Source organism: Helicoverpa zea, chromosome 1 (assembly GCF_022581195.2).
Source record: "Helicoverpa zea isolate HzStark_Cry1AcR chromosome 1, ilHelZeax1.1, whole genome shotgun sequence".
NCBI lineage: Eukaryota > Metazoa > Arthropoda > Insecta > Lepidoptera > Noctuidae > Helicoverpa > Helicoverpa zea.
The window spans coordinates 2,040,591-2,067,656 of NC_061452.1; the positions used below are offsets into that span (position 1 = coordinate 2,040,591).

Below are 27,066 nucleotides of genomic sequence, written 5' to 3' on the forward strand. Positions count from 1 at the left end.
GTTGTTCGACGTCGCTTGGGATATTCGCATCTTGTCGCCAGTCGAGTGCTCTGCGAGCGTCGACACGCACGACCTTTGTTGTGCCTCGATGACAGGTGCACGCAATGCTTATCCAGAGCGCGCGTTACTGTGAGGTCAGCCCTACTCCACCACGGCCGACATACTGACCATGACGGGTCTACGTGTCGCGGGACATTGTCACACAATTTTTGCAGCGACAATTACTTAAATATTGGACCATTTGTTCCCAAGATCTATAACATAATAGTAAAAACACTTCTTTAACCACCCCACTTTAACGCTCCTACCTTTCATCTCAGACAGCTCATTCTCCATGAGCATGAGGGACAGGGAGCGGTCGCTGGCGCTGTCGCTGGAGTCGGTGGACAGCGCGAAGGGCACGTCGCGCGGCGCCGGCGAGCCCGAGCCGCTCCACGCAGCGCCTACGGAGAGCTCGCGAACATTCGGCGTGTTGTATGTGCCGGGTTGCTGGGTTGAGCGCACCTGGGGGAGGAAGTTGATGATGATGTTTTTAAAAATTGTAATTCAATAAATATTCGAATTGAGTTTGGGAAGTAAAAACGAGTAATGTGTCGCAGTGCCGTCCGTCACTCAAGTTGTCAGGCAGCGCTGCGCCAATTATGTCGATACACACAGTACCGCCATGCACCCAGCAGCATACAAAGCCGCCGGCTTTACCGCACATAGGAGCCGCCGGCATGGCCGGCTGGGTGTGCGGGGGTTGCGCAGCTTGTGCCGCATCAGTTCGTGCTATTTGATTGTCACAACCGGAATGATGCGTGGCGATTTTGTGCGGTGAGCCGCCAGCGGCTCAGCCGCTCGGCATGAACCGAGCGACATTGCCGCCGGCATGTGTGTGGTAGCCTTGATCTGAGTATTGTGATGTTCTCTTATTGTCAGTTATTGTATTGTACTTACCGTGTGCTATATGAACAATAAAGGTTACCAAAAAATGGTCACCTATCCATACTGCCTGCTACATGGAACAACTTTCCTTATATGGGTAGTAAATAACTTACCTGCAGGCCCAAGAAGTTGGTGTGGTTATGTGGTGTGTGTGGAGAGTCGAGCGTGTCGGGCACGTGCGGCCACTCCGATTCGCTGCCACCTTCCAGCCCGTTTTCTGACGGACATTCTTGGGGTTGACGCCGTAATTCATAGTCTAGCTCCTGGAAACAGAAAATTATATCTCAGTTAGTATATATGTCACCGGAAAATAACAAGATCCGTAAGTTTATCAATTTACTAGGATGTTTATAAACTTTCGTAAGATTCTAAACGGGAGATAAATTGTAATATTTTACGTCCACATTTTCGTAAATTTATCAATTTCCGACGTCATACGGTAAATTTATAAACTAACAAATATCTATTCGTAAGATTTTATATGGTTCGACCAATCACAGAAACTTTTAAATATACGATCTTTGAAATACGTAAAATAACACACTGCTTTCTGATTGGTCAATGTTCTAGCATTTACCACACTATCCTATATATGTTGTAGGTCACTCATTATGGGTACTGCTAGATAATCTTAACAAAATAAAGCTATTTTTCATAGTTGCAACACAGTTCAACATTCAAAACTAATAAAAACGCACGAGCAAACCGGTTTGTTTATGTTCCGTGGCCAGCAATGGCGGCCGCGAGGAAGGAGAAGTAACACGTGACAGCCAACCAATCAGATCGCGCGTAGCGTTTGGTTACTGCTTACTTATTATTTTACCAGTGAGTTCAGTAAGTTTATCAATTTACGAAAATGTGGACGTAAAATATTACAATTTATCTTCCGTTTAGAATCTTACGAAAGTTTATAAACTTCCTAGTAAATTGATAAACTTACGGATCTTGTTATTTTCCGGTGACATATATAAGCTAAAATAAAAAATCTAATAACAAAAAAATATTAAAAACCATTTTAACGGATTAATTGAAAGGAGTAATGAGAATATCTGTACATATAAATAACAGTCACTTTCAGACGACTGAATGACATAACATCTGAAATCTGATCATTTAATTTCATTCATCATGTTCGGTGATACGACGCAAAGGGGTCTAATAAATATTTTAATTGAACTGTCAAATAAGAAATGGATTATTGACTAAAACATACAACGAAAATTTCTTTTTACCTGAAAGTTAACAATCTCATCATTGGCGATCAAGTTGTTGATCTGCGGCTGTCCCGCGTTTGTGGGACATCTGAAGAACTCTTCGAGCACCTTCCGCGTCTCCGAGAACTCGTACAAGTAGTCGAAGGCCGCGGACCCTGACGGCGGAGAGATGTCTCTGCTTTCTGTTACTACCCTCTGGAATTGATAGGAAAAAAAATATTACCTTAGTATAAGATGTCTTTTGTCCACAGAATATGATTAAAAGGTAAATAGTATTCTAGTAAAATAAGGTGTATCTGGACAACACTGTGTCATGATTAATTTTACGTGGGTCTGGTTATGGCAGAACATCGTGAGAAGTCCAATAAAAGTTTCAATGCCTAAACATTAATTCGGGGAAAAGAATTTGTATAGAGGAAGCATCCATAAAATTCATATTGACGTCAGAATTTTACTGGGAGGAATGACTCCAAATACTACTAGAATGCAAGACAAAATCCTCACCTGAGGAAACCCAGGCCTCGGCGACCGCGTCGGCTTCTGCGTGCCCACGCCGTACCTTCTAGGCGAGCCTTCATACTCCGCAATGGGCAGCTCGCCGATCACCCTGGTGACCCGCGCCTTGTCCTCCTCGCCCGACAGCCACGCGGCCGACGGGCTGGCGTCCTCCCGCGAAGACTGACTATCACAACTCACTTCACTCTTATTATTCAACACGTCACTATCACCGTTTTTAATATTGTCTAAAGTTCTCTTAACACTGATATCGATTTCATCGTCACTAGCTTCTGGTTCCGTCCTCAAACCTAGAGACACAGAATTCAATATCACTGAAAATAAAAGAAAGAGAAAACAAAGTTGTATGAATAACGATGGTTACTGGATAGGATTGGTTAGGTTTAATTTTGTTTTAAACTTTTGTTACGGTTCCTAAGAATGTTTTGAAAATGTGTTTGATGATGTAACGAAAGACAGCAGAAAGACACAACACATAGAAAGAATGGTAACAAAAGTTTCCAACACACAAAATTATTAATAAAGGTGTCAATAAATAAGTAGAAAAGCAAAAGCTGAAATAATTAGTAACGAAGTGGAGTGTGATAAACAATTTTAAAACAACAAAGAAACATTAGTAACACACAGAAGTTATATTAGACATTTGAATCAGCTGATTATTGGAAGCGATTTACATTTTACATTGGCAGCTTAGTAATTATTTTACAGAAAGTTGAACGCAAACTTTGTGGCATTGTGAGAATAATCTATACCACTTCGTTATCTTTATTATACCTACTTCGATTCAACACACGTTAGGACAGATTGTCACAAGTATTTATGGTTATCATAGCCAAAAAGAATGCCCTCAACTTCAAAAAAAGAAAAAACAAAAAAACACAATTACCTTTCCAGTCATCATTATCATCGAAGACCACGACTTCTCCATCAGCGACGACCGCTATAGGACTACTCTTGGTACTGACATCAGTCGTCTTATGGGGGTCGAGTATTGGGGAACTGTTTTTAGGAATACCCATAGCACTATTCTCTAGTATGACGTCACGATCGCCGTTCGTGTATGTAGGAGAGGTGTGCCGGGAAATCATTTTCTTAGGCTCATTGTTTATTCTGTGTAGGGATATCTGTAATGGAAAGAATTAAAAAGATTTAGATATTTTTTGAAGTAATAATGAGCTTTACATGCGTGGTAATAAGGGTGCACTTGGAGAGGCCTATGTCCAGCAGTGGACTGCGATAGGCTGATGATGATGATGATGAATAAGGGTGAATTTAATAAACCTTAAAAGTAGGCGTTGGCTTATAATAATTATGCCTTGATGGTACGAAAACTTTTCTATGTCATATTTTCGTCAAGTAATAAAGGTATTTTTTCATTGACATCATATGCAGCTGTGATTTTTAAAAAGCACTTTAGAAAGAAAAACACTTTTGAAAGTTGTTACAAGTTTGTAACTTAATTAAGTAAACTAAGTTTACCCCTTACTTATAAAGCTTTTCAAAATACAGATACTAGTTTACAGGTAAAATAGATTTAGGTATGGGTCAAAGTATTCAGTCCTAAATTTTAACCAATTTAAACCATACCATTAACATTTCAAATCCTAATTGTAGCGGCAATAACATGTCCGTCATCATTTTGAAAATTTCTTCTATCACTACACTCAGAGTCAAAAAATTTTACCACACTGTTCATCTATACTAGCATATTTTATTTATACGTCTGTTTGTCACAATTATACGCTGCAGATTATTTATCTATAAAACTACGGGATCGATCGTCGCCTGCATCTCGAGGTGAGATAAGTGCTGTGATAATAATACTTATCATTTGAAATCTATCATTTTTTGGCATGAGTCACCGAACCCCCCCTTTCTATGTGACAAATTGGAAGGATTTTATCGGCTTTCATTGATCTGATAAAAATTTTGGGATGTTATCACACTTTCGTGATTTGTATTAGCTCATATCATGGAGGCTCATACAATCATAAAATGCAAATTATGTTTTGTAGGTTGGAAGGAGCTGCACCGACAAGAGCTGGGCTCCTAAATTGATGATGTACTTTCGGTAAGGCCGGCCTAACACATACAAGTTTTTTAGGTCACGTTAGTAGCAACTCAAGATATTTCAAATGTAAAACCCCTTTGTAAGATGCTAATAGTAATTTCTTAGAACTTTTTACAATTTACGGAAGTTACTTCTGCAATTTTTAAGGAAGCAACTAATAAAAATGTTGAGGACACATAATAATATTATGTTGGCATATGTGGTTAGAAGGCCTACCTTCTAGCTTCGCAATTTGTTTTACAAGAAATAGGAGTATTCTTCTTTGAAAAATATTAGAAATCAAATTAAACAAAGCTTTCAACGTCACACAAACACTATAGCTATTGTAGCCTGCACTCTCATACACGTCGCCATTGCCATCATATCGGCGCCAACTAGCCGGTCACGAGTCGCGTGAAAGGGTAATTTATAGCCGCTCAGACTGCCACACCGGGTTCAAATGCGGTGCACGATGACGTCACGCTAGAGATTGCGTAGTGACGTCATTAAGTTTTAAATGGTGGCTATTAGTATTATGGACAAATGTTTATTTTTTAAATACATATTTATATTATATATCACATTTAAAAGACTGTAACCCGTAATGGCTTACCTACGTGAACTTATTTGTGACCTAACCGATAAAGTATTGATTTATTTCCAATTTAGTTTGAGTTGTCCACGTCTCATTTAAAGCTCATATTATCTCTGTAGACACATGTACGTAGCTAAAAAAAAGTTATCAAACTTCTATATTTTTTTAACAGCCTTCTGCCGAACATAATGCCTTTTTTTGTTGGGCAAATGCCTCTCCCATCTAATAACCTTCTTCTTCTTCATAACCCAACCCCGTTTAAAACCCATACAAAATTATATAATAGTATTAAGATGTAAGATACTCGAACCTCATTACTAAGGTTATCAGCAGCATAATCCACGGTGTCCTTAGTAAGCGAGCGCACTTTGTTCCTCATGTTGTGTTTGTGCGTGTTGTTGTGTCTCAGCTTGCGAACCGCCTTCGTCCGGCTCTGAGAGTACAGCTCCCGACCTCCTGCGATTTCTATGATCCTGGTGATCGAAGATTTTTATGGTGTTAGAATATTGCAGTAAGTAGTAATTTATTGGAATGTATTGAAATTAGTTCTTCTAATACGATAGAAAAAGTTTTCGTAGTTGTGGAAGATCAATTTGGGACCATATAGGGTTCATGTAGCAGCCTAAATTTAATCAAGACTACATGGTTTGCGTATAAAAAGGCTTCAAAGCAAGTTTGTTTTTTCTGTAAAAATCGCTGTATCTCCTAATGCTCCTCTAAAATAACTCCTTTTGTTGGACCACTCTTGTTTTACAATAAACATGGCTATAATTTATTTCAGTCCTGATTACCTTGAGTCTCTAAGTTTGTAAGTCCCTCCCTTGGAGTTGAGTATGACTAGTTGGCTCTCGTTGCCTCGCTCCTCGTCCGACGAGGCGTTGTTCACGTTGTTGGTGTCGCGATCGCGACCCTCCAGGCTGGAGGTCAACCTGGAATGATTTAAAGTCTATTTTAAAAAGTGGAAGACTGAAAAAAATAAGAAACGGTCAAGTATTTATCTAGTCTATCAAAGAAAGAAAATTTTAGATACTACATAAAGAAAAGAAACTAATATCGAGACATTAAAAAACTATATCTACTCAATTAAGTACCTACGTCTATCTAAGTCCATTAATATAAAGGCCAAAGGTTTTAACGCAGTTCCAAGTATAAACCTAAATCTTTAGAAACTTTTAGAAACGTTCTTTAAAAGGTTAAATAAGGGGCTAATTGCGTTGCAGAATCAACAGCGCAAGCCTTTGCCCCTTTGAATCGAGATGGTGGAATTTAATGTGTTTGAACACGTAAGATGTCGGCAATCGCAGACTGTTTGAACACGTAAAACACGATAATTATCACTTAATGAATATCTGTGTTTAACGAAGTTGTTAAGGGGTGGTCGCTGGCGTTTACGTGCATGTTAAGTACTTTATGAATGTTTACAATGGATGAATGCCTATGAAAATAATTTTTCGTTGTTAATTCTGTAGCACGCATAGCACAATAAGGCTGACTGACATGGCATGATATATGTATGTCTCCATGAAAATTGTTAAAACTTTCCAGAAACTGCACTGCATACAGCAACTGACGGTTAGTACCTATCGTCCCTACGTTCTTTCTAGGTCTAAGTTCTTCACTTCTATTAAGAAGTTCCTCAATAGGTTGTGAATCCTAGCCTTAGTTCACCACAACTCTTAAGCAGTTCCTCTATATAAGTCAGGTACATTATGACCTGGTGGTTACCTGTCGTGTGCGTGCTGCATGTTCTTGGGGCGGCACTTGGGGAAGAGCCGCGTGATCCGCTCGCCGACGTCCGAGCCGGGCGTGGAGTCGCCCGCGCCGTCCGCTCGGAGGGCGGCCGCGCTCATGTCGCCAGCGGCGCCAGGGTCACACCGCCACCGCCTCTACCGGCAAGAGGTGCCGCTACGTTAGTTAATAGAACTACTTACCAAAGTTAGTTTAACAGTTTAAACCCTTCTCATTCGGAGCAGTGATTGAATGTTTTCGGGAGTTTTGAATCGACACCATCCTGTGGTGTCTTCAAGTTGGTTGCTTTTGATTTTCATGATAACAAGGAGTGCTACTAATTAAGGGATTGACCATAGAAAATACATTTTACCTTCTAATTATGTTGTAAAGATGCTACAACTGACCATCTACTATTTTGTCATGGAAACGGAATTGTAATCATAGTGCCCAACTTTATAATGCGAGTCAGAAAATGAGCTCTGCGTAGTGCAGAGCAAGAGTTGTATGACATAAAGCGGAGTCAGAATATTTGAACACTACATTTTAGATTTCATTTTAGCATATGAAAATAAATGAGTTTTGAACTAAACGAATTTGTGGGTCACAAATCTACATGTGTAAATGGTTTAGTCCGCTAACGAAAGTTTTAATATCCTCAACATACCTAATGCTATTTTGAACTGAACCTATGTGACAAAATTAATTTAATGCCATAAAAATGGATAGGTTTGACTTCAATTGTAAAAAAACTATCTGTCTAAGTTCTCACAATCTCCAAAAGCTCATCAAATCCTTTGACACGATGCCACACCGTTATGAAATAAGAATATATGCTATCATCAAAGCTCAGAGTCTTCATACAGCTACTTTACTATAGAACCCTTAACTGCACCTACAAGATATTTCGAATATACAGCCTAAAAAAGAAGCACATTGGATGCAACACCAGTACATTTATTCCTGGTCCCGTGCCAACCCTCACGACGCCCGGCAATGTTCTTACACCGTTAACAGTATGTACATATGTTAATCAAAAGCGAATAGTCTCTGCTATTTCTTTGAGAACTGTAGCCTTCTTGGAATCAAGTATATTAGTTGAGAATTTTAGACTTAGTAGTGGAGCAAGAACACTGGGATGTAAGAAAGACGTGGGGTTTGGAAGAATGTAATAATATTCAGATTTCTTTGGCTTGGTTATGGCGAATTCTGAGAAACAGCTTCAAACCAAACAAACAAACTAACTTTAATTGGAAATCAAGTCCAATATTTCTGAACTTACAAGTGAAAGCCGAAAGTCATAACTACAAAACAATAAACCCTTTACTTGTAATGAATGAGTCAAATGCTACATTAAAGGTTTTTCATTCCATATAACTTTTGGCCTGCAATAAAACATAGAATTTTCGCATATTACAGCAAAAACACAGCTCAAACCCGCAGTCATTAATATCGCAGATTAGGTTCGAAAAGACTGGAGTATTTATCCTAGCAGTTCATGTTAATCGGTAGTACGAACGTTTGAGGTTTATCACTGGTGCTCGGCCAAGGCACTGAGTATTGGGGGCACGGGCCAATGACGTGTTTCGCATGGCACCGACTGTAACCGCTGCCAAACTACCAGATCGATAGAACATTAGCGGCGTGGCTGCTAAAACGGAGTAAGCGGGAGCGATTCAATGAAAAAAATAATTTAAATACTTGTTTTAATGGAGATACCCATTCTGAGGTGCTATGTTTTGATTAAAAGTCATCGATTTATCTTTATTTGTAAAACACTAATTACAAACGCAAATGTAAAACCTTTGGATGTACCCACGATGAAAGCTTCTATCTGGGTCAGGAAAGTAACAGTAAACAAACCACAAATTAATTCCACAGAGATCTACGAACGATCAAATAAAAGCATCCAAATCGCTGCTTTAGCAAACGCGCGATGTTTATAAAAACAATACTTTGGCACAGATGCCTGATATCTTCAGCAAACATTCGGAACATTTTCTGCAGCGCACACATAACTCAGCTTATGCTAGTTTTATGGAATACATTTTGCCATATGAACGTAACGAGTCTCGCGTATTTCATGGCTTCCAATAGGGTTGCAAGATCAAAGATCAGAGGGCGGACAAGCGGTTGGATATTTTTTCGCTACATTACGTGTGAATGACACATTATCAGACAAAGGCATTAAAAGGATTCGGTGTTTATCGTTATATCTTTCCGTCTGAAGTTTTATGTTTCGATCCAAAAAGCTCGTTTGCTTTAAAATCACGGAGGAGAAAAGACTAGCGGAGATGCCCTAACGAGAAATCTCCTAACAAAGCAGCGCGCCAAAATTCGGGTGAGCGGGGGACGAGGAACGTTACTGGCTCCACCCGTGCTACACCCTTAAACGCCTTTTATAGGAAGCCACCCATTTTTTGTAAATCCATCTAGCGTGGAATAGGATGATTAAAATCTAACCCTAAACTAACATCGACCACTAGTGACATACTCAAAAGTAAAGTAAATACTCAAAATTAATAATTCTTTTAAAATAGTAATTCAATTAGAAAGTTTAAAGAAGCATTCATTTGAAATGAACGAAGAAAAAGAGAGAGATAAAAAAGTTAGAAAATTAATTGTTATATAAGTATTATTTTGTGCAGAGAACTTGCCCCACAACAATTTATTTACTCCTCCAGAAATGAAATAGGTATCTAGGAACCATTAAACGGAGACTCGATGAAAAATCATTTTTATTCACCACGGGTCTAAAATACCCCCATGGTGTAATTTAAGTATCAACTTATGGCATTGTGTTAGTTCGTCTACTAGCCACTATGGCATCACAAGCACGAAAATTCGTTCTATTTGTTCTAGAACCGTGCTGCGATGACTGTTGTTATTTTCGATGTTGCTACATTACGAAATTCACCAAGAAAAATGGGAATTAAAATTATAGGGACAGTGTTTATCAAATTAGAGTTTTCACAACTGTATCATAACGGCGCATCCACTAAATAAGTAGCAGACTTTATGTGAGTCGGATGTTGCTCTGAGTAAAGGTACATTCAAAAAGTATGTACGGCAAGAGAGATATACCTATGTAAAACATTGCTGATCTATTCTAATATTATAAAGAGGAAAACTTTGTTTGTTTGTTTGGTTGTGATGGATAAACTCAAAAACTACTGGACCGATTTTAAATATTCTTTCACCATTAGAAAGCTATATTATCTGCAAGTAACATAGGCTATATTTTATCCCGGTACGGGCAGTAGCTCCCACGGTACGCGGGTGAAACGCGGGCTAGTAATGAATATAAATAAATCTACATAGTTAGAGTTATGATTAATTTTAAGATAATTGCAGCTTTTTTAAATAAGACCTTTTTTAAGAATGGGTGATTGCATTTTCGATGTCTGGTAGCACTTAATTTTGTAACGGGTCTCTCTGTCTTGATTAACACAATTTTACTTCAAATATACGTAAGTCGACTACTTACCGAAAGATGGTGTTTTTATAATATTAAATTTTCATGATAATATATCATATGTTTTGGTTTGTAAATAATCTATAAAAAACTTGTAGAATGCAAGGAAAAATGAAGCTGCTTTTTAAGGCAAAAATTGGTACCAATAATATACATTGATACAAGATTGATACGAAAATAATACAAATTCACTTAGAGGTTCTAGAAATGCAGCTATTCGACGACAGATGTCTCTAGCAAAAAAATGTTTTAAAGTTAAAATATTACTTACACGTGAAATGTTATCCTATGGTATGTTTGAGTTTGGATCCTGAGCAATTTCTACAACTAATGGTAGCGCGTTTCATCGTTTTAATCGAGTAACAAATAAAATCTGTTGAAATTGTGGTAAAAATACAACCATGACAAGATGTCAGTTTGATGTAAAGGACGGTATATGGGCGGTGTCCAGCCACGCCTGCCGTGACGTAGTCGTGACGTATTTGACCTACCTGAAGGCGCGTGACCTACCTGCGTTAGGGCATCTCCGCTAGTCTTTTCTCCTTCGTGTTTAAAATATAAAAAAAACTTTTTGGGGTAAAAACCCCAAAAAGTCAATTTAAAACCAGATGTTTAATATAGCAACCCTATTCCCAATAAAGGCTAGGTCCCCGATGACGCGTTTCCTAAGGGCGGGTTTATACGGGCTGTTTTTATTACGGCGGACGATACACGAGCTGTCGTAGCAGTTTTTGTTGCTCTAAACATGATGTAGGCAAATAGGCTTACGTCGCCCGCAGCTGTTTGTTTCCGAACACAATGTCTGTTTTCAACTTTGCATATGTTTTGCTTCATTGCAAGCTGAATGAATACAAATGATTTTTTGATGAAGTGCTTTAGAGAAATGATAATGTATGCAGTTAGTTAGCATCACGGTAAACAAGTAATTTGTTGAGAAAACATGACGACAAGTCTTGAAGATATTTTCGAAAGGAATAAGTCGCTTGAAGTTCTTGAAATAATATTTCTGCCGTGCAGACGTGTTTCTAGTTATGCAATGAATGCTACTACGAAACAAAACTGCCGAAAATGAAATATAAATAAATGGAAATGTTCATGAATAAACATTTCACTGCAGAACTTATTTCAGTCATAAATGGAAAAGCCGTCAACCTAGTTTATTAAGTTTGAAGAAATGTGAAAATGGTAGAACGAGGAATCATAAATAATGAAGAAATAATATTATCCATTTCAAGAGAAATAGCAGTATTTATTTATCGAATTTATGGAATATATTTTGTTAAATAAACGAAGGAAGTTGCAGTAATAAGTTGAAGGCTGAACAAGCCCATTCAATCAAGTTTACATTGTCCCGTATTTGTATGAAGCAATCTACAATAATTCAATATTGTATGAAGCCTTTGCAGAGAACTGGTTGTTATAAAGATTACATACTATTTATCTTGAATCAAGTCCCCAACGTAGAATTATATTTCATCTTTCCCTGTGAAGAATACAGGTACCTACCTAACTTACTCTGGTAAACAAAGTTATTCATCCGTCCCTTATTCAAGATGAAGGTTGTCTTCTATGAAATTAATTACATTAACGTTACAACTTACTTATTATTTAATATCACTGAAGAACGAAATCTTTCTTTTCAAAGCAAATGGAATCAACGTAATTTACATTCACAGAATTCGAACCCTTTTATCCTATTCTAAATGGAACCCTCGTGTCTTCAATCGAAATTAAAACTTAAATTGTCGTGGGGAAGATATAATTTTGTTTAATATCTTTTATTTGGTAAGAGGGAGAGTGGCCCGAGTGACGTGCCTTTTGGCCAGACGTCACTACAGTTCGCCAATTAGCAAGTCTCTCACGGGGCCCGACTTATATTTAATGAATTTCGCAAAGAATGGAACACTCGAGTCCAGGCGGTAATTAAAACCCCATTTATGGAATAGGCACGAGGGCGACGCTCAAGTGCTCATTCATCTGTCACGCGGAAACAAAAATTGAATATAATAGGAGTCACCGGAGTCACACCAAGTTCCGTTGATGGAAATTAAATCTACGACAATGTGGACTGCGAAAATTCTTCATGAATATTCAACACAGCCTTCCAAATAATGGAACCCTTGACTTCACATTTCTCCTGGTATTTTCGAAAAATTCGGAGACGAAACTTAAGAAACAAAGTGCCAAACATCAGATGTTACAACCAGAGTAGGGTCAAACATGAAACATGTAGAAAGGGTCATACGAGCCGCGACACCACATTCCCTTGTAACAGGAAAATGTCAGTCTAACAGCCCTACATTTTACATTTAGGTAAATAATATAAACCTAATATTTTATGAATACAATGTACCGCATTTTATTCTAAAGGCTAAACAAGGTCCTACAAATAATAACGAGAAAAAAAGCATGAAATATCACATTTTGGTGAATATTTGATTAGATTGGTATCTCCAGCATAGCCAATTTCACCAACAATGCTTATATTAATCTAACACCCAAATACCAAACCAAAGCAAACTTGTGTTCAATTGTTATTACTGAAGTAGCTTTTAGTGCAACAATTTTGCTCGAGCAAATGGAAATGCTCATGAAGAGATCTCAAAACAACCTTGGATAGCATTCAGTGGTAGAGATTTAGTTTGAAAGTTTTCTAATGCTCTAGAAGTTTAAAGCTTTCTAACCAAAATATATCTTGTACTTCTAGAGTAGTAACAAGATGGGTCGAAATATACATATAAATGTAGGGAATGTGAGCACGTATCCTACTAATAACACGTGCCTTCGCAACTGGGAAATGTCTCCAATAACTTTCTTTTCCCTACCGCCTTCCCGAAGGCATATTTGTCTATCACCTTTCAGAAACCGAATTATTGAGCGTAACTTAATAAGACATGTGGGCTTTTTGGTGAAATATGGAGTTGGTTAATTAATGGAGATTCTTTAGCAGTATGGTAGGTACGTTTCGTAAGCATTTGCCAAAATACAATCAAAAATAAAATTGATCGTCTATATAGATTGTCTTTAACTTCTTTCATTTATTATTACTGATCCAACGATACTACAATATTACTCGCCATCTAGATAACAAGCCGATTCAACTTGTTAAACAAAGTCCAAACTTTTGATAGAAATAAGAAAGTCATTTTCAGAAACCATCTGCCACTTGTTAGAAAACTCAAAAAACTAAATGGACTATAGGTCCCAATGGGGAATTTATTGACAAAGTACATTCCGAGGTCGTGTGCCCAGAGAGTCGACATTTAAAAGTCGTAAACTAAAGGTCAACGTTACGAACGAGTCAGGTCTATAGACCCTTTGTGTCGAACTACCCTCGCTTGGTTTATGGGAAAAGATTATCTAGACTGTGGAAATGTATTGTGTGAGAAAACCTTTTTAGGATAATCCGTAAGCCTAACGTTATATGTCATACCTGTTCTAGTTATTGGTGAAAATGTTACGAATCATTTTGCTTGGTAGAAGTCGGAATAAAAATGGTTTACATCAACGACCTTCATAGTAGTTTGCAGTTCTTTAACAAAAATATATGATAATAATGACTATGGTAATCAATCAACTCACGAATCTTAATGTGGCTGCTACTACATGATCTGTTTGCTTTTAATCTCTGAAACGGTCTTTACCTTATAAAAATTCTTACCTAACGTTGCAACCAGACATGCTAGGTATCCTATTACAGTGTATCTCCAGCGCCACATTATTTTGAGTGTAGGTACAAAGTGCTAGGTATCGTACACTCGCGAGCCATAAAACTCGTCTGCCACCCCTGGCTGTGGTTACGTGTGTTCGTCGACGTGTGGTCACAATACCAGCTACAAAATCGAGTTGACAACCCCGTTGTGCATGTTCCGTTTCCACCGTGTAATTTTATGAGTTTCCTTGAGAAAGCCGGCAAGGAAATAGGGATGCGATTGAGTTATGTAAATTGGAACGTGTTGTGATTTAATTTTTAAACGATTTTTGGCACCGGAGCTTTAGGTGCGGGATTGAATTAATGAGAATTTTATCTTATCTCGTTTCATATGACGCAGGTGGAATATTTATTTTAGAAAATTTCGTTAAAGTAATTTTAGCTGTTTTTCCTCATGAAGAACGGCATCCATTTGACGGATTATCAAAAAAATGTTTTTCATTTAGAAAAAAAAAATCCGTTCAGTTTATTTACACGACAAAACGATGGCACAATCTCGTTGTCGTTAATTAGCTAAGTCATGGATAACATGACAAAGTATCAGAAACCTCAACAGAAGCCCATAGAACTCGTAGATAAAGGCGAGAGTACATTCAACCCTCTCAAACAACTTTGTTGCGCACTTTTCTGGATGTTACACAGTTGAAACAAGGGAACCCTTCTAAAGGAACGTTTACGAAATTATAATTATCTTAACAAACGACAAGGTAGAATTTTAAGACGTAGAATTTTTGAAACAGTATGAAGGTAACGGTTCTTTGTGTTAACGAGTAGTATTATGAAGTTACATGAAAATTATAAATTGCAAACTATAATTACCAGTCTGCTAACTCAGTTGGGACTACATTTATTACTGAATAATCAACAAAACTGACAAATCATCCAGCAATTTGGCGTCATTCATTCAGGCTTGAAATGAATGGCCTCACTCTAAATATTTATTCCTACAATTACACACTGATTTTGTTATTACATTATTTATCATACTGACAGTAGGTACCTACCTATAGTGAGCATTTTAAACGTACGGGTGAAATAAATAACTGTAAATATTCAGAGAAGGTTTCGTGACTATAATTTAACGTGAGAATGCTAATGTTTTACCTCATTAGTACAGTAAAAAGGTTTTATAGCCATTTTTTCAGGGAAAGGCGGAGTTTTGAAACGCTAGCTGGTTGAACTGCGTCGGTAGAATAGAATGTGAAATAAAAGTAAAATAGACAAGAGAATTTGCAAAGTATAGACGTCTTCTAGGTTCTAGAGGATTTCAGAACAATGTAAATGGTTGATAATATAACTATTGTAAATACAAAACCAATATAAATATATTTTTATTTAGATGGAAAATTATTATTTGATTCCGTAAAAAATCAACAGGCTCCAAATGCACAGGCATTACTCTAAGAATTATTAGTTTTACGGAAGATTGTACTTCTAACATCCACTAAAATAGGAAGAAGTAAGTTAAAAAATAAGAGGATCTAGTTATTCTAGAAGTGATCCCTTACCTTTCCTCATAGTTGTATCCTTCTTAAACCTGAAACAAAATATTTAATATTAATAAGTGTAACAAAAACAATTTGGAAACAAACAATGGGATGAATAAATTATTTGTTTTCGGCTGCCATTTTGCCAAGTCCTGCCAAGTTTTGCAAGTTTCCAAGCTAGGATACCAAGTTAGCTCATAAACATAAAAACTCGCAAAAATTTCAGAAAACTAGTTAGGTTTTGAAAGTTAGCATTGACATCTATGTATATCCTACCTAACTTCGAAAAAATATATGAGAAACTTGGCTGTTCTATCCTTTCCGCGAATAACATTATTTATTTGAACATTTCTATCTTTTCGCAAACGGAAATATTTGTGTACGCAATAAAAACAAAATTAGCTTATATAATATTCTAAACCTCGTTTACGCATGTAAATGCGGAATAAATAAGAATAACATACATTATTTATGAATGTAAGTTTGCCCCAATTTTCTTTTAACGCGTGCCCCTGAAGCTTAAAGCAAAGGCTGCGCTTTAAATTGAGATGCAAATCCAGCGTCTAGTGGCGTAGACGATATTGAAAGCGCTGTGAAGTGAGTACTGAGAGGGAAATTCAGCGCTTTGTGCTTCAAGTTTGTGTTAAGAGAACGTCAGTACGACACTTCCCTTATAGAAATTCAGTTTTGGTATATTTGGGTTAAGTTTGTAAAGGCATTTAGCAAGTATATTAAGCTCAAAACATTCCTCCAAGCTAGCCGGATACTTGGTAACTTTGGACTTTCTGACGGCATGATAAGACAGATTCCTTACAGAGTCCGCATCTATTTAAATAACATGAATCCGTTTTATAATGACTTGCCTTTTTGTTTAACAATATCGCAACGTATTGTCATAAAAATACAGTTGGCTACATCGTTCTATATAATGGCATACGTACTGTAAGAGCTATTAATCAATTTTATCGAATAAATTCTGGATAAAAGCAAAAATCTCTTTTTAAAGTGGGTACTAAGGACCGCTATTAAATGTTCAAATGTAATAGACGGAAAGTTGGCTAAATCTAATTTGAGTTTGCAGTACCAAAATTGGGAATTGGTTAAGTGGACCAAAAGCAAAGTGATTTATTCGTAATCGAAATTTGGATAGTCAAACATTCGTCCTTGTGACCTTAAAGCGTTAAAATTGAGGGTAACGCTTTGGGGTTGCTCGTGCATAGTTGATACGGATAATATATGGCTCGAAGTGGCAGAAGATTGGGTCCTTCGATATTGGAAATTACGAACTTATTGTTTCAGAAAATTCAAGTTGATATTGTCCTATGATACTATCACACGAGAACCAAACGATTTCAAAGCGATTCCGTCTAAGTTGAGTACCCATAGTATATCCATAAGGCGAGCTCCTACCCGCCCAAGATTCTAATTGCATACCCGGAATTCAAAGCCTCCCCAAACAGCTTTATTAAAATGTAATAATATTCAATAATCTTATTACGGCTTTATTAATATTCTAAGAGTGACTTAAACGTAATTACGTTAGAAGGATCGTTCGATTCGAGCCGGCCAATAGATGGAAGCAATTTAGGTCGACAACGTGTTTAAATTTTGTTGTTGGCTGCTGTTTATTTAGAAACCCTGATTCGACCTTCGTACACGTAACTTGAAATACGCTGTTGAAATCTCATTCAATAAACTGGTTTGTTTTACAGTTAAAGTAATGTATTCCGTTTTTATTTCACACAAAAACAATCATACTAAACGATATGCAGCAAACTTAATCTAGCTTAAAGCTTATTTCAAAAAGGTTTTCAAAGCGTTATAAGCGCGCGAAATAATATTGTTGGCGTAAAATTAAAACAACTGCTTTGAAAACAATACGGGAAAAGTAATCTTGATGGCTTTAATATAATATGGCTTTTTGAAGCTCAGGAACAAAGGGAAGCAGTAAGCGTTTTATTTTACCAGAAGTTTTTATCAGGCACAAACGTAAAATTAAATAGAAATTGAAACTGTGTTGGATATTTCAAGGCACAAAAGAGAATTTTTTGTTACGTTACACGATACAAAGCGAATACCTTTTACATTCAATGTACACGTGAAAAAGCGTAGCGTTATCAGGAATTCTTTTTTTATTTTCGTCCTAAATAGATTGCATAAAAAATCCTGGAATATTCATCAAACAATTTAATTCCATGCTTCAGAGGTGAATGCAGGTTGGCGCAGACGTGTTCTGAAATTTTAATATTCGCCACAAGCCATGTCTTCAACCTGGCAGGGGACCAAATTCGTTACACCGTAAACTGAAAACGTATGAGGAAAATTTCCATTTATTACAAACTATAAACGCTCGTAACTTGTACCGAACGTCATTTTAATTCCCGGCAATAGTGGTTCGGTCAGCCTCGTTGGTCGGGCCTGAGAAATTTTAATATTTGCAACTACCCGCTTTTCGGATTAGGCTCAGTTAGTGGTGGCGGTTAGTTAGACACTTTATTCGCTGTTTTACACTTGTAGGGAAATTAAGGGGCCACAAAGCTTTTACAAAGGAATGAGGTTTTGTTCTATTCTATACGGCCGGGCACATTTTCCTGTTTCCATTTTGTAATTAGAACATTTTAAACTAATATAAACACTGGTTAGAAATACTCAGTACTATGTATGTCAAAGTATGTAACTTAATAGCCATTAGAAATACTTTCTTCTGTAACTAAATAATGAGAAAATGATATCAGAATTTTAAAAGTTTTCTTATTACTTAGGCCTTTGGCGACTACAAGCCAAACTAGTATTCTAGTTTATTGTCCCGAGGGTGCGCTGACATCGAATAGATACGCGTTAAAACAAATCGATTGAACCCACGAATTTAGGGCCAAGAACCTTTCAGCTTTCCTAGAGTAGTATAGTAGTATACAATGTCAAGCTTGTGTTTATTTAATTTCATGTCGACTTCCTACAACCCTATCACAAAAAGCTATACTTTAAAGAGTAAATAACGTCGGGGTTCTTTATGTTCTATTTAAATTAACTTAACTGATTGCAATATTTTCGTTAATGTAAGCAATAATGAACCCTAACTCATGTTGTATAAGAGTTAAGAACAATTTTGTCGTTAAAATACTTGAAGGAAAGGGCCGGGCCATCTGTTGCGATATAATATTGCGAGGGACAAACACGGATGAGGTTACATTGGTGTGACGTTGATCTGATGTCAAGACTTTTACGAGCATAATGTTTTTATTGTAACAAAAAAAGCTTTTGGTTTTCGAAGATAGGGCTCATATTATGACGCAAAGTGACGACTACTTGGAAGTTTAATGTGTATGTAAAGACAAAGAGGAATATGGTTCCATAAACTATTGCTTCTGGTTTTGCCAAAAGCTCATCAGTAAATTAAAAAGAAGAATTCATACAAAACATTTCGCCCAAAATTCCAGTTCAACAAAACTCTGGCAGCGTTCCTGAAAAGCACCGATATGGCATATTTGTGTGGGCTATAAAATGTTTGCGTGTAAACACTGCTGTATGCCAGGAAATACATGGCGCGATCGAACTGACCGCGGATATCATGTGGTTGGTCCTGCGGCCGGCTTCTTGGTTCACTACAAGGACGCATGTCCGACACGATATTAAACGTATTGCCACGCCACGCTGTGGCTTCAGCTGGTATATTGCCTGTTAGCGGTTTGTACAGGGGATATTACGTGGAGGTGCATAAGTTTCGGTCTGCCATGCTGTGATGTCGCTGTGAGTTGCGGTCGTCACCCTGATTGTAAAGCGTGACTCATATTGTGGTGTAATCTGTATTGATTTTACAATTTGTAGGTGGAATTTTTTGCCAGCTGGCCTAACGATGCCTAAATACAGCGTCTGTGTCAAGGAGTGTCGATGTCAATTAAATTGGTTATACCTATGTAGGTACTTCAACAATTGTAAGCCGCACAATTTTCCGCCTCTCTCACTGCTTTTAAAAAGTCAAAGGAACACCAAAAACACATGGCCCTTCATCAATTCTGCAAAGGCAAACAATATCTTTCACCATCATCGCGTCATAAATAAAGAGTAGGTTCAAGGATCTTGAACAAATATCACAGGGACCGGGTAGGTGGTGCGTAGAATGAACCGAGCTAGCGTCTAGACTAGACCGCCCTAATGAAATACCTACACTCTGCGATCAATACGAGATTACAGGGCTCTGTAAATTATTCAAGCGAGTCAGATTTGTATTGATATTTTAGGTCACGCCTGTTCTGTGTGATTTGGTCCGTCATGCCGATCCCGCACGGGTCAATGGATGTCCTGCTCATTCGAGTGTTTTGTTTCTTTGCCAAACTGGGTTTACCGAGGCATATGTTACATGGATTGGAGTAATGTTGTTTAGACCAAACCTTACCCTTCATTGGGCTTCGCCGCTTCGTGTATTGTATCCCCTTGATTTTACTTAATACACTTGACAATGGTACTAACTGTCGCATAGCACTTATTGAACGTATTATGCGCCCAAGGTCTCGATCGTGGGGGAGCCTTCGTGACACGCAATCCCACGCTTACGATATCAACGCTTGTGCCTTTGTACTGTGACTTTTTGATTTACTCAATGAGTTTTTTTCAGGTGTTTAATTTATGAAGAGAATCTAGGTTATTTAATGCGGTTGAAAGTATGCTTTCAGATATTATTCGATTTTATATGAAACGACCATTTGCACGAAACAGGATACGAGTTGCTTTATCCTTTTAATAATATTTATATTTTTATCTCATCTACCCAGTAGCTTTCACAATCAACATACAAAACGCGATTGTCCCCGAAAATCGGATTTGCATGGCACGAAAACTCAACTAAAATGTAATTCGCACAGCGCCAGTTGATTGGCCCGCACAAAACGCTCAACAAAAAGAAAAAAAAAAAAATTCAACCAGTAAAAAAGCCCTCGCACACACAAGACACCTCCAACGAAAACAAACAGCTGTCTGTTTTCTCTTCTCCCCCTGTGTGCAGTTGTCCTGTGTATACAAGTCCTAATAAGGGCCTCGCTAAAAGCACTTATCTGGTTTAAAACCCTTTAAATGAAGCAATAAATGCGAGAGAATCGCTGTGAGGCACACACGCGCACTGTTTATTTACGGGGAAAACATTCACGTGTTTGTTGTGGCTCTGGAGGTGTTGGAATGTTTAAGCAATCGGGATTTCGGAGTACCGACTTAATTCATACGCGGAATAAATATGAATACCAAATCAGTTTACTACATATATTTGCAATGTCTATTAATTTGTCCGTATGCAAAATACCTCAGGTAATAGAATCTTATTTCTGTGAGTACAGTGCTGAGCTTTGGGTGCTCAGCATCGATCCTTCGGGTTCAACAGCCTCATTGATTTGTATAACTACGAAGTTCTTCGCTATACTATTAACCTGGTCCCCGTGATTTCCAACCGGTATTTCCAACGAGAAATTCACTGTAAAAATACGCAAAAGCGACCTCTCGCTTTACGACCCTCGAGGAAACGTTCGTCATTCCCCAAATGTGTCACGTACAGTCCTGTCGGGAACAATTTATTTTTTCCCGTCAGAGATCGTGAACAATTTTAGCAAGTTTAATGAACATCGCATAATGATTTTCGGTTCAATTAGCGCCGATGGCACGTCAAACGTGTTTAACGTTAGGACAACATTCGATTAGTTAATTGATACATAAACACGCTAGATTGGATAGCCCTTGCTTTACTGCAGTTTACATACAGTATTACGTAGCTTTGGTAGTAAAGCTGGTATTACGTTGTGGCTACATCGTGCAGCATAGATTTAAGCAGACGGCTTCAAGCCTGCATGATGCCTTAGGTACAGTTGTGTGCTATGCTGTGTCACCGTACCTCTATAAAGTATGCATTATTGCGGCTTACCAAAATGCTGTTGGTTTCAGGATTGATTAGTACCCAATCAAGCTCGATAATTGCATGGTTGCAATATCCAGGTGTTTATTGAATTGTGGGAATTGACCTCATCAATTATATTTTGTACTAACATGTATCCTTATTACATTCCTAAATATTATTCTGTTATTTAGCAAAATATTTGTATTATAATAAAGACATTTTGCCAATTGCTTGGTAATAAGATCTGCCAAATTAATTGGGCCAGCATGGTTCCAAAAGCGGAAATCCGCAAAACAGGAAAATGGCGTCGCCGCGACGAACGCAATCTAGCGAACCACACCTGTTACGAACTTAATTCTTCGAGGTGTACAATGGGATCTTTATACTAGGTGCTTTCTTTGAGAACTGGGTCTTTTCCTCTTAATGGAGATTACTTACGTCCTATTGCTAGTCCTACATGCTTTGTGTCTTTATTCTGGAAACCTTACTGGCACATAATTATTGTTTAAGATCTTGCGAATTCAATATCATGGATTTATGGTTTCTTGATTTCAGAATTCTTCTATGTGTGCGCAGAATATTGTTTTACGTCGACACGTCAGTATCATACACCCATTTCCACAGAACTCTTTGTGAATTACAGAATGAAATTCATATTCAAGTCTCGCAGTTGACTGTGAGCATGTCGAAATGAATAGAAATGAGAGCTTCTAGGTAAAGTAACGGCAGCTCTTTGACGATGCAGCGAATGTTAGTTTTAAAGATTGTAGCTGTGAATGACATGCATGCTGCATATAAGCCGTACCCGGGATTGAAGATAAGCAGCTCACACGGGCTGTATTGCTCTTTAATTTCGGCAAGAACGACGCCAGTTTTAAAATCCGCAGCGGCGGGTTTGTTTTAAGTGTTTTGCTTGTTCTAGAAAATTCGTATGCACAGAATCTAAACTGCAGGAATAGTTGTTATTACTGCAGTAGAAAATTTTACCAACTGAATAAATACTGTATACCAGCAAACGTAGTCTTGCAATTTTTATTACTCAAAGATATGACCAGTATGAATATTTATAAAGAGAATTTTAGTTTTATTTTATAACTAAATTCCAGACCAAGTCTCAAACTACACACTTGTTATAAAACACACGCCAAAACACCAAAAGAAGACGTCACCAGTGCCAGTACCAGTGCAGTAATTAACAAAAATCTAATTAATATTTTTAATTACCACAATATGCTGGGTCAGGATATAAAATGTCTCTCGACTTTGCCGGAATCAAATTATCATAATTTACTTCTTACCCACGGCGAAAAAAACCTTTGAAATTTATTCGTAACAGAGAAAAAAGTACAAAGAAAATCCTAGCTTTTGAAGTGTGATTCTGATTCTGTATTACAAGGGATTATGAAGGAGAAGGATCCGCTTGTGGCACAATAACACGGTGGGTCACTAATCTTGTAAAGGTGATTGTTGCGAATTTCCTTAAAGCCCTTTAATTGCAGTGGTTTTAGTATTAGTGGAACATTTAGCTGAAGGTCTATTCCTTGGCAGTTAATGGAACTATTTTTTGGTGCTAAGTTTCTAACCTTTTATTTAGAAGCCTTTCATTTGTATCTCTTACTTTAAAGAAAATACTGAGTTTTATATTATCTAAATTCATTACTGCGTGGATAATTCGCGCTCATTAAAGGGGTCATTGCATAATCATTTTATTGATAAAACTCGTCACAATAACCTTCAGGGCTTACAATACACACATGTCGCACAAACATCACATTCAACTGAATTTCATTTAGAACCAAACAACGTTGTTTATTACCATACATTTCTATCGAAAACGGATTGTATTTGTATAATTTTGCATAATTCATTTGTAGTGCAATCAACCTCGAAACACCCCGAACTACAAACTCAATCGTGGGGTAATTTTAATTTGGGAACTAGTATAGGTACGGAATGTTTGAGGGTATAATGATAATGCACTGGTGTAAACAGTGTCCGGGCTAGCTTGTTGGTTGGAGGCAAACATTTTAGCCGCCCGCGGTATAAAGTCATTATTAACTTTGCTGTACCCTGATTATGCGTGATATTGTGTTCTGTGTTCTATGAATAAAGGTGTTGTTTTTAATTGATAGTTTTTATATTTTTTGTAAACAGAAAGGTAACTATATTTTGGTGATAAACATACAATAGAAAAACAGTCGTTTTCTAAGATGAATCTTTCGTATAAAACCTTTCGAAGGTACCTACGATACTTCTAGTAGGTACTCGCTGTGGATATTCTATGGCATATCAATGTGAATAAATATCGGAATTTACATAAACTGTACTGGAAATGTATTTCAGTGCTTGCTGTGAAATATGCGTACCATGACGCGACCGTTTTCATTTTAGATATTCTACTATCTATTCACTATTGAGTAAATGGATCTACTAAATGTAGGTACATATACTACATCGCTTCATGCATCCCTATTTAGATAACTTTTCAGTATCTTCTCATCCAACTTTTCAACCCTCCACAACTTCCGTGGGGTGATAAGTTCTTTATAAACTTTGAATAAAAAAAAAAACCTTCACGTAAAGCGTAACCATTATTACCGAGATTTATTTATAGAAATATTTTTTCTAAACATACGTAGGGTGAAAACTACCAATATCTAAGTAATTTTGAATATTTACAACTGTACAAAAATTCTTTAGCATGTCTGTTTTCTTTGAGATATTTGTTAATAGGTACATAAATGTATCGGTGATACTCGCATTCACAACTTACATCTATTTATAAACGATTTAGACGGAACACACTGCTTATGTCTTCCAACAGGTATTCAGCTCGTAACTTCGCACATTAAATATGGACAAGCTAACATTTACACCTCCCATCACCAAGTAGACGACAGCAACAAAGTTCTAAAACATAAATATTCAAGCTAGCAACATTACCGTGATGTTGAGGACAAAAAGCAACTTTTTGTCCCCAACTACTAGTTACTGTTGAAGGAACAAAAACTTTTCAATTATGTAAACGGTACGATAAAGGCGACATCCCCCGTTTGCACTTTGCTTATGAATAAATAGCTTTGTGTACATTCTTTTGTATAAATAAGAACTTAAACGTGTTTGAAGAGGCATCGAGTGTTGCCATTTTTTATTCGTGAGAGATTATTTGATGCTTTTGATAGCAGCTTTTGATGATTCACTCATATCTGAATATGTATCTGGTATACTTAGTCAGAAAAAGGTTTTACCGGTACTCTGTAGCTACAATACTCATCAATCTGTCTCATTTAATCATCTATCTATCAACTTAATTCAGCTTAATCATTCAACTTAAGCTTAATTGGTAAGCAATAACCAGGAGATAAATAAAACGTAGTATCCATGATCTAGGTAGGAATCTTTACAGTTAAAGCATATAGAGGTAAGAAAGCTGCAATCCATCATAACTTGAACGCACATTTTCTCAAACTGCGGTGCGGTAAATACAAGAAAACTTCAACACAGCCAGTAAGGGGGAGTGTTCAATTATGCAGAAGGTCCGGTAAGATGCACGTCTTCGCTCCGTTTGCGTTCACTTATGAATAAATCCACCATTCTGTTGATGCTCACGGCTTGGCAAGATGTACGAGTGCTGCGCGATTGTCGGCCGCTATATTTTGTAGTGTACACGTGGTCTTACAATTCTGAGTTTACTGAAGCGTGATGGACGATAGCGAAGTGTGTTCGATATTGCGTCATATGTAAATTCACTATTTCTACTGTAGAAAAATAGCTGATATAAAGGTAGGCGCATTTGACTTATATTAAACTAAACTTACTATACGAAAGACATATAGAGTTCAACGTTAGTATTTTTACGACAACATAAACTTATCTTATAAACTTATCTTCGTAATAAAATATTTCTCTGGAATGAAAAATATATTTTTGTACGAAATATAAAAATCTCAATAAACTTGAGTGACATTTACAAAGGCACGTTTCACATTTGAGCGGCAACCTCTTGATACATGGCAAATTAAGGAATGATGGAACGCTCCTTTCGACTTATTTTTAAAGATCTTTAGCATCAAAAGAGAATCTTAATTTGTTTCGCAGAATTTCGTCTTGCTCACTAAACAGCGAACTAACGATGATGAAGGTATTTTTAATAGAGATATAAAGACCTACGAGGTACAATATCTGTGAATTGCAATATCTAAGCCTGTCAAGATAGCGGCGAACCGAAATGATTTAACCTGCTGAAGAGAATATTTCAATAGGTACTTTGTCTTTTTAACCTAGAAGTTTCGAATAACAGTAAATAATAGTCCCTTTAGAATAGAGACAGTAGAACTAGAAATGGTCTTAATATTAAACACAAAGAAAAGTTCAGAAAACGTTCTTCGTTTCGCTTTGTTTATTTGGAACTCTTTGTCTGTTATTAGACGCATGAGATAATCATATTGTCTTTTTGAACGTCACTCGCTTCATTAATAAAATACGCAAGAATTCCTTTTGTCACTTGCTAGAATTTTCTCTTTGAAATGTTTTGTAATGATTCTGTCATCCAAGTGAACTGAACGTTTGAGTTGAAAGATGCAAGCAAGAAAAAAGGTTTCCCTGCAATAAAGGGGACGAATACGCTTTTGAAACCTATGAACAATTTGTGTGACCGGCCTGTGTGAAGAAATAAGATATTAAAAATGTCGTGATTTTACTTCAATTATAAAGTTAGAAAACAAACCGCTCATTTTGTATTATGCAAATAAAGAAAACATACTGTGTAGGAACATATTTCGCGTCAACCCTAAGGCAGCTTAAATGGAACCCCGAATTAATTTGCCTAAAATGGTCTCATTTTACCCGAAATCACGAAACTCGAAGGAGAGTTAGTGCTAAATATTTTATGATGTAATAATATTGAAGTCTAGTCTCGTCTCGTGAATTCGGAACCGAGGCTCGAGACTGCTTTATTCGAATATCAATGTTTCCTATAAAAGTTAACGTTTTATAAAGTAGTGACGTGTTTAGGTACTTGAACAATAACACAATAAAGCCTATTGAGTCAGGCACAGTAGTTTTTACTTCCAAAGTTTAATAGGACTGAGCGCTGGTCGGTCGATGCTTATCTATTCAAACTCTTCTAAAATGAATTTAAACGTTGTAATTTATTCGTAATAGAATATCCCTTTCAATTTCCTTTTGACCGACCCTTAATTTGAGTCCTTCACTGTACTGAAATTCTTCAGTGGAGGTAAGGTTATCCCAGATTTCAGTTGGCCAGAAATAGTTGGCGGTCAAACTTAGCCACATGGTGAATTAGCAAAGCTGCCCGAAGGTAATACAATATAAACATACCTGGCCATCAACGCATTACACCCCAGCAGGTAAATGCCGAAATTGCTGGAAATTTCCAACTAATTTAGAAAGGGGTGTAATGCCAAAATTTAGCAATTTAGTAAGATAGATTGTGTACTCGAATCTGGTACTTATCCGTCTTTAAGT

At 37.2% G+C, this 27,066-nt stretch overlaps 1 protein-coding gene across 7 annotated transcripts in view; it reads right to left on the minus strand.

Annotated features, from left to right (window-relative positions):
- Positions 1-27,066, minus strand: part of LOC124636725 (amyloid-beta A4 precursor protein-binding family A member 1-like) — a 132,378-nt gene that overhangs the window by 25,487 nt on the left and 79,825 nt on the right. For 6 of the 7 annotated variants that reach the window (XM_047172973.1, XM_047173231.1, XM_047173151.1 and 3 more), the window contains 9 exons: positions 15,726-15,754; positions 7,028-7,186; positions 6,094-6,231; positions 5,613-5,775; positions 3,544-3,781; positions 2,646-2,971; positions 2,160-2,336; positions 1,041-1,190; positions 309-504 (listed from right to left, as the gene is read on the minus strand). In XM_047172973.1, coding sequence (XP_047028929.1) covers positions 309-504; positions 1,041-1,190; positions 2,160-2,336; positions 2,646-2,971; positions 3,544-3,781; positions 5,613-5,775; positions 6,094-6,231; positions 7,028-7,152 — 1,513 coding nt within the window. In that variant the 5' untranslated portion in view covers positions 7,153-7,186; positions 15,726-15,754. The remainder of the gene's footprint in view (positions 1-308; positions 505-1,040; positions 1,191-2,159; positions 2,337-2,645; positions 2,972-3,543; positions 3,782-5,612; positions 5,776-6,093; positions 6,232-7,027; positions 7,187-15,725; positions 15,755-27,066) is intronic. The other variant, XM_047173304.1, reaches the window with a different exon arrangement.